At 35.0% G+C, this 9,325-nt stretch overlaps 1 protein-coding gene across 2 annotated transcripts in view; it reads left to right on the top strand.

Moving 5' to 3' along the window:
- The first annotated feature begins 1,979 nt into the window (after positions 1-1,979).
- Positions 1,980-9,325, top strand: part of hipk2 (homeodomain interacting protein kinase 2) — a 117,806-nt gene continuing 110,460 nt past the window's right edge. For both annotated transcript variants that reach the window (XM_006633762.3, XM_006633760.3), the window contains exon 1: positions 1,980-2,448. In XM_006633762.3, coding sequence (XP_006633825.3) covers positions 2,430-2,448 — 19 coding nt within the window. In that variant the 5' untranslated portion in view covers positions 1,980-2,429. The remainder of the gene's footprint in view (positions 2,449-9,325) is intronic.

Here is a 9,325-nt window from a genome sequence, read left to right as displayed (position 1 = left end):
TTTAATTTTAAACTTTAGCTTTATTTTAAAAACGTAAGCTAAGTATTAAAACATTTTCATTGCGCTTGTGTAATACCTCTGGTCTAGAAAAACCTGGTGTAATCACAAACAGCATATTCATAATTCATTCCATTAGCGATTTTAAGGCTTCCGGACGTTCTTTGTTGAGAATGGACAGAACCCTTGTACATTACGTAACTGGAATTCGTAGATATTAATTCCTGGCAAACCCCTATTTGCATTTTGGAAATAATGCTGTGACCCAGCTCTCAAGTACCGTACGCTGTGTTAAACGTACCTTCTTAAATAAAACGCAGGTTCACTGAAAATTGTTTGGTCTCGGTTACACCAATGCAATTATCGTTCTTCTTTATGTGTTATTGTAATTTTCCGGGCGCTGACTATATTGGGTAAATAGCATTGAGATATTTCCCGTTTGTTGGTAAATGGAAGATTACTCACATCTGTGTGAGCCTGTGTGTAATCCGATTCCGCCCCAGTTCATTCTGTGAAAATCCAATGGCGTCATACAGCTCTTCAACACAATCCTGATCAATCACCGGCAGAATCATTCAACGCTTAATATATATTAGATTAGGTTCACATTTTTATGTTTTACTCCCTGACATTTGACGCATTGATTAATCATTAATAATCTATTTTTAATATTGGTCAATATAAATTAATGTCAATTCATGTTAATATAAAATAATTCAGAAAAATAGCTAATTATCTTCCAACAGCATATTTATACTTAGTACACTTAGTGGTGAATTTTAAAAGATAAAACTTAAAACTGTCTTATTTAAGTAGAGCGGGGAGGAGGTTAATCATAAAGCTTTTAGGGAGCCCATTTAATGACAGCCTATAGTTTGTGGTAATTTTCTATACATCCGTAGCAATGTTACGGCAAACGTTATATCACTTAAGTGATTTGTTGATATCATGTAGTTTTGACGACAGTTTAGTAGAAGGTATTTCACCACTCAAGGACGAATTTACTACTTGCTGAATTCTAAGCAAGTACTTGCTTTATTAATTTTTATTAAAAAAACTTTTATGTGATTTATGGTGCTTATTTAGAATAAATATTTTCTAAATATGCGTAGCTAAAAGAAGTTCGGAAAATCCATTAACAATGCAATGCTTTTAAATTTCATAATGCACACGCATCTTATACATCTGCTTTTAAAATTATCTTAAAATGGCTCTTGTCGTTGAAAATCTGTAGATGCATGGTTTTGAATTAATTCCCTTTAATTAAAAGACTTCCAGATATGCTGCTGTATACGTCTTTAGAAGTGTTCATTTTGTTTATGTGATATTACTATATTGATCCATTTTGTGTCACGCCTTATGTTTTTTCGCACTGATATTATTTTGCAGTTCCAATGTTGCCTTGGTTAAAAGACTCAATGGGCAATTACTGCTAATATTTTTGGAATGTTTTTAAAGGGACAGAAGATGAGACGTGTTGCTGGTATGTGTTATACTATTACTAACAGGCACTGTACTATACATGTTTCTTACCTCACGTTTACGATAGAGATGTCTTCATCATACCACATTACGTGCCATATGAAAATATTTTACTGTGTTTAATAGTTAAATGTATTTAACATCTTGCACTTCGACAGAAAATGTCAATAATTTCAGACATTCAAAATATGTAGAACATTTTTACAATTACCATTAATCCAAGATAAGGATTTTGCGTGTTAAGAAAATAATAACCTGAAAACAATTTATAGTTGTGATCTTTTGCTATATACTTTATATATAAGTTCTCATGAGAACGAAGCCACCCTGCTATTCCCCAGTACTACTACTGTTGATAAGTAATTTGCGTCACATATACAGTATTAGACGTCGCTCAGAGCTCTTCACCATTTGTTGCGGAGAGACAAATTATTATTTTCTAAGGATGGTTTTGTCGTTCATGCATATAATTTCAGATATTACGAATACTAAATAATTGACTTAAAACTTACATATGCACAAGTTAGATGGTAAAATAATTAAATAAATGACCATGTTTTTTATTCGTTAGCGGCAATCTATTCGATAGGTATTCGATTATATCCAAACTCCCTCGGCTTTCTCCATTGCAACTTTTGCAGGGACCCCACAGACATGTTGTCCATTAGCTGAAGTAGACCTGCAATTTGGCTCAACTTTTGAGCCAAAAACAAAACTCACGATCCGTGGGGTTTAGTTGCAGAAATCCTACCCTTCTATTTCTACAGAGGACTGGTCCCTAAACCAGAATCTTGGATGAGCATTTCTAATATTTTTCCTTCTGATGAACTGGGCTAGTAATGCAGGAGACAGCGACTCTGACAGTGGCTCAAGATGGCAGATTTTTATTGAGTTCTAAGCTGAAATCTCGCTTCATTTTTTTGCCATGAATAACAGAAGTCCTTGCACCGATGGCCCCTATGTACGACGGTAAGGAGCTTGAATGCCGCAGCTTTCTTGTCCATTAATGTAACTTTGTGATAATTGATAGAAAGCAATTTTTATTAGACCCTTACGAATCTCCTTTGTATACCAGCAGCCAGCTGTATGGTTTCGAAATGTAATTTTAGTGTAAATTGCAAATTGCATTTTTAATGTCAAATGTTTTCCCATATAATTTGTCTTTTTTCTGCTTTCAAACATTATCTGGAAATGATCAGAATAGCAATTAAAGGATAGGTGCTAGATATCATTTACTTTGTGTCAACCTGTCAATCGTGAGTTTTGTGTCATCTATTAAAGAAAATGTACTGATAGTTCTTAAAATTCTTGCATATTTTTACTTCATAACCTATTCCAAGCATCATCATGAGGATTTTGGCTACAGGGAATTGAACATTGTAACAGTAATCTTACAGAATTAATCTTTACCGACTATAGATATGTTCAGTATATCCTAAATTCATACGGTTCACACAGTGTCTATTTATTTTTAAAGCAAAACAAAAAGGTTTGCGGATTAAGAATGGTTTTGTATTGCAATATTATTGTTGTAGCGAATCTAGTTGTGATGGACTCATCTTAAATCATGAATATGTATTTAAGATGGTTAATATTACTGTTAATAGTGCACCAGTGGACCATGGCCAAAGGAATGACATGTTTTAGAAAAAATACCGTATCGAAATTAGTGTTGCGTCAATCACATAAAAATGTAATTTAGATTTTTTATATTTTTCGATAGTTATTTTGTTTTTTTGTACCGTGTATACTCACGAAGCAGAATCATGAGAGATTTTATTTTAGATGCAATACCATGGTTTATTGGTATGTGCATAACAAAGAAATTCGTTGGATTAACCCAGATAAATGATTTAATTTTTTTCATTAATCATCTTCTGGCGTAGTTTCCACAACATTAAGCATACCTGTAAGATGAAACAAAACAGCAGAATACATTTGATATGAGTAATAGTGAGAAAAATGTGAAGTCCCATTATATGACTGAATGGGCCAAAAATCCATTGCTAGAATTGTCTGGATTGTATGGTGATACAATGCTACTCTACTTGTTACCGTTTGCTCCCTCTGCTGGACAGTTTAAATTCCACATTAAAGTCTGAAATGTTTAATATTGGTAAGTTGAAATATACAGCTTAAGTAATCAATATATATTCAGTTATAGAGGTTATTTTTCATATACACTCTTCATATTTTTAAAATATTTTTAACTAAATTCGATGACCTGAATGTTGATTTTGAGGAGAACTGGAGTTTTCTTGACAAATGACCAGACTGGTAAGGTTACAAAAAGTGCTGAAATGTAATTGTACATTTTAAATTTAAGTTTATAGTCTAAACTTTTTTAATACAGTGTAAGATGTAAATGCAGCCTGTACCAAAAATATTTTGTAATTTAAACAATATTGTTTAAAATGTGCTAGTTTTTAGCAATTACCCTTTAGGTTTTTAAGCACTTAGTTGGTAGTTGTGACATTCTAGAGATATGCATACTATGTATGAATGCATGGTCTGAAACATACTGTAAGTATTGGTACTTCCTGCCTCAACGTTGTTGCTTCACCTGAAAACATACCAATCTTTAGGATAATTTGGTGTTCAGCAAACCAAAAAATACTGTTGTTTACTTTTTTATATAATTGAAATTAATTAATTTTTGAATAATATTTTCATGAACGAAGGGTTTACCATTGTATGTTGAACATATAGGCCTAGTTTGTTATAGTAACTGGTGAATTTATTAAATGTTTCTGTTTTTTGCTTATTACTTAATCCTTAATGGTTTAAACCCTCACAGGCCCGGGACTCATAATTGCCTAAAGTGTTAGTTCCTTAGAAACTGAGAATTTGTACATCTTAACTCTTTTTGTCTCATGCTGACAAATTAATTCTTGACTTGCTGAGTTTCCTAAACCTTTTAATTGTGAGTTTCCCAATGTCTAAATCAAAATACCTAAGGAATTTTGGTTATTTTAATTGCTTCCCTGTAGGCCAAGTCCTGAGATGAGTGTTAAGAGTTTGTATTCCTCAGTGATTGGGCATTCCTTTTAAGCATAATAGCATTTTCTTTTGAGCAGTTTCTGTGGTTCTCTGAAAATCAAGTTAACAAAAATGGGAAACTTAGGAGAACACCACAGATCATCTATAGTCTGATGATGATACATTTCTTCTCTTCATCTTATAATGTGCTCAAGCAGATCTTACAGAAGTTTGAGCCACAGTTTGTTTTAATAGGAGTATTTCACTCTTGTGTTAGAGACTCCTACTGGCATTGTAGATGGTTAAAGTTTTTTTACTAGAGAGTAGTTGGGGATACATTCTTTGTGAAACAATGCAAGAAATAGTACTATACAGTATCTTTCATCTTCTAAGATATTATTTTTAATATGTCCACACTATATGTCTTACATTTTCCAGAGGATTTAGATGAGATGATAAATATTGTATGTTTTTCAAATGCATATGGTGTTAAAATAATTATCCAAACTATAATACTTTTGGCAGTTAATTTTAATTTGCAAGGTCTAGCTAAACCACAAAAGCCTGTGCATCAGGTGCATGCACAGTGCAGAGCAGGAAGATATGCTCAACTAAGAGCCTGCTATATTGAACGTAAATCTTCTTTTACACCATAGTAAAACCTAGAACCTGGCATTAATGTCATTTGAAAATGTGTTTGCTTGTAGAATTAGCAATAAATAGTTGATACATTTGTTTTGTATTTTTAGAGAAAATAATATACCTGTATGTGTTTAAGAAAATATCAGTGCTGTGATAGCATATATTAAACATTTCAAATGCAATGTTCGTACATTTAAATAGAAAGTTGTTGGCCATATTCAAACCACAGAGAATGTATTCTCTTTATTTCTGTGTGTATAGGAGAACAAAAATGTGCCAGTATGGGATGAGAGTTACATTGGATTTTAGTATACAGCAAAATAAATGACTGATTGCGAATTAGGATTTTAAGCACCACAGGGTTTGGTTGACTTTGGACACTCTGGGTCTCAGTGCAAGTAAGAAGTGTGTTGCTTTGACAGTGTGTGTTTCAGGGGAAAACATACATGAGTCCTAGTTTTCCTGTTGGTACAAGCTTTATTTTGATGTATCCCAGTAATTGGTGATCCCAAATGGGATGGAGGTAGTAATTTGAAGTCTTTTCTAAGGACACCTCACTGAAAAGTAGTGAGAATTGTATTTAGCAACATTCTGTTTCCACTGCTCGGTAATTGTGATTGGAATTAGTTACTTGTCATTACCATTAGCTGTAATTGCACTGTAAGTAAGTACATTTCTGCTGTACACACAGTGCCGCAAGCTGCATTAATTTCTGTTCGGCATGGAACAAGGCCTTTGTGATGTCAAAAATGACAAATTGATCAGTATTTTTGACTGAAATCATATTATGAAGATAGATGGTTTAATTCAGAAGTCATTTATTACACAGATGGGATTTTTTTCTCAGACCTTATACTTCAACCCAAAGTTTATTAACATATATGCTACTGAAGCACAGGTGGCACTGCTACTGTGACATTGGGATTCTGAGCTAGTTTTCATAGTATTGTTCTGTAATAGTCTACCAATCTTAGCTGTGTTGGGTTAGGATTTTGGCTTTGCTAGCATTTTGAGACTTGCCAGTTAGAACCCTTTCTGGACATACATCCTCCAATTAATGGCTCTGCATTTACAGTACAAGCACAGGTTTCTTATAATGTAACAGGTTGTTAAAACGTGTGGTAGGCTTGAAATTGTGTAACAACCTTCAGTAATGGGTTTCAATAAGAAAATGAAGATGCGTATATTTTTTGCTGTGTGTATTTGTATGAACATGTTTGTGTGGGGTAGGTGAGGAATAAGGGGTAGGGAGTAGGTTCTTTTTATAGTGTATGGAAGGAGTTTCATTACGCATTCCAAGAGAGTTCAGCTCTGCAGTCACAGCCCTCGGGTACTCCCCCCCCCCTTTTATATTTTACTCACAAGTTTGCATGTTTGCATAATGAACATTTTTTTGCTCACATGCCTCAAGGCGTATAAAGCCAATGATGTTGTAAGGCCAGATATTTTTAAGGTGTCAAGCTGGTGTGAGTTGGAGTAATGACAGTAATTTGCTTTATGCTGCTAGAAGACTCATGTTCCTAAATAATAACACATTATGAGACCTTTTACCTATATTTTGGGAAAGGAAGGAAGTATTTTTGAAGTTTCCTTTGTATTTTTTTCCTTGTTCTACTATTGTTCCTAATTCCTCCTTGATTTACCCTTTGAGAAGATAATAGTATCTGGAAATGAGATGGATATTTTAAGTTAGCTTTAAAGTTTGTATTCTATTTTCTGTGATAGCAGTTTATGAAAGTGTCCTTTAATAACATTAGAAATAAATATTTTAAATAGCTTATTTAATTTTGGTAGCCATTATGTACAGTCATTTTATATCTTTCTCCAAGATATAGAATGCGCCTTAATATAACATACAGAGTGAATAAATGCCTTTTTTGCCTTCTGTTTTTTTTTTCTTATAGGTCTTAAAGTCCCATTCCAGGCTCTTACCTCCTGCATGCATTTCTGTATTAAAACATGTAACTGTGTTATTTTTCTTTAGTTTTGTTTACTCACATACAGTGCAGTCTGTAAGTATTTGGAAAATGACACAATTTGTGATGTTTTGGCTCTGTACTACAGCAGATTGGCTTTGAAATGCAACAATGACTATGAGGTTAAATTGCAGAATGTCAGCTTTAATTTATGTCTATATTTGGTGAACCGTATAGGAATTATACAGCCCTTTTTATACATAGTCCTCCCATTTCAGGAGACCAAAAGTAATTGGACACATAAACATAATCTTAAATAAAATTGTCATGTTTAGTATTTGGTTGCAAATCCTTTGCAATCAATAACAGCCTGAAGTCTGCGACCCATAGACATCACCAGACGCTGGGTATCTTCCCTGCTAAAGCAGCCATTTTAAGTTCCTGCTTCTTTAAGGGCTTTTTGCCTTCAGTCTTGTCTTCAGTAAGTGAAATTCATGCTCAATGGGATTCAGGTCGGGTGATTGACTTGGCCGATCAAAAACATTCCTCTTTTTGACCCTGAAAATCTCCATAGTTGCTTTTGCAGTATGTTTGGGTCGTTGTCCTTCTGCAAGGTGAACTGCAGTCCAATTAGTTTTTTGAGGCATTTCGTTGGATCTGAGCAGATAAGATGCTTCTGTACACTTCAGAATTCATCCTGCTGCTGCCATATAAAGTCACTTCATCAATAAAGACAAGTGAGCCAGTTCCACTGGCAGGTGTACATGCCCAAGCCATGACACTACCTCCACCATGTTTCACAGATGAGGTGATATTCTTTGGATCATGAGGAGTTCCTTTTTTTCTCCACACTTTCCTCTTTCCATCACTCTGGGGCAGGTTAATCTTTGTCTCATCTGTCCATAAGGCTTTGTCCCAGAACTCTAGGGGCTTTTTAATGTACTTTTTAGAAAACTGTAACCTGGCCTTTCTGTGGCCTTTCTTATCAGTGGTTTGTTTCTTGTGGTGAACCCTCTGAGATTATGTTGGTGTATTCCTCTCTTTATGGTAGTCTTTGACACATCTATGCCTACATCCTGTAAAGTATTCTTCGGTCATCCACTACTGTGGTCTCCTGTGGTCTACCAGGTCGTTTGGTATTGCTAAGCTCACCAGTGCATTCTTGTTTCCTAACAATGTACCAGACAGTTGATTTTGATACACCTAATGTTTTGGCCATGTCTCTGATTGATTTATTCTGATTTTTCAGCCTCATGATGGCCCGCTTTACTGACATTGACACTTCTTTGATCCTCATGTTGAGAGACAACAGCAACAGACTCCAGATTCAAATGCCACACATCTAGAATCAGCTCTAGACCTTTTGTAAGCTCTCTTGTGCGTGAACTAACAATGCAACGACACACAGCTGGCCAAGAAACAACTGAGCGGGTGACCTAGATGTTCCTAGAATTAAAAAAAGTCACAGCTGGCAACAAAGCATTTTCTTATAGATCTCTCCAATTATGGAATAGCCTCCCCAAAGATGTGCAGGATTCAGACACACTCTCAATCTTTAAATCTAGGCTAAAAACATATTTGTTTAGTCAAGCTTTCAGATAAATACTTAGGAATAGCAACTGAAGGAAACCAACTGAACATTCCGGATGCTGTTGGGCATTACCATAATTGATTGCACTTTTCCCACCATGTAATAGAATACAGACAGCTCTCATATGTGTTCATTCTAATTTAACCCGGTGCCAGCCAGAGGAGGATAGGCTCTCCCGTTCAAGCCTTGGTTCCTCTCAAGGTTTCTTCCTACCTTAGACTATGGAGTTTTTCCTTGCCACTGTTGCCTTTGGCTTGCTCACTCGGGGTTTAGGTCCGGAAATCTGTAAAGCTGCTTTGTGACAATGTCCATTGTAAAAAGCGCTTACAAATAAAACTGAACTGAGAAGCCAATTGTCAAATTACATTTGGTCCCCTGAAATAGGGGGACTATGTATAAAAAGGGCTATGATTCCTGTATGGTTCACCCAAAATAGACCTAAATACTGTCAAAATAAAGTGGACGTTCTGCACTGTAACCTTATAGTCATTGTTTTATTTCAAATCCAATGTGCTGGAGTACAGAGCCAAAACAAAAAAAAATTGTCACTGTCAAAATACTTATGGACTGCACTGTAGATGCACATTTTTATAACAGGAGGATTTGCAGGAGACTCATACAGGATAACCCTCAAGCAGGTATAACTGATTGCAATATATGATATTTATTGGTGTCACATACTTATAGACGTCTGGCAATTTCATCTTGTCTTTGGCTC

Source organism: Lepisosteus oculatus, chromosome 7 (genome assembly GCF_040954835.1).
Source record: "Lepisosteus oculatus isolate fLepOcu1 chromosome 7, fLepOcu1.hap2, whole genome shotgun sequence".
Classification (NCBI taxonomy): Eukaryota; Metazoa; Chordata; class Actinopteri; order Semionotiformes; family Lepisosteidae; genus Lepisosteus; species Lepisosteus oculatus.
Note: the sequence above shows the minus strand (reverse complement) of the source record. Positions and strands in the feature narration are given on the sequence as shown.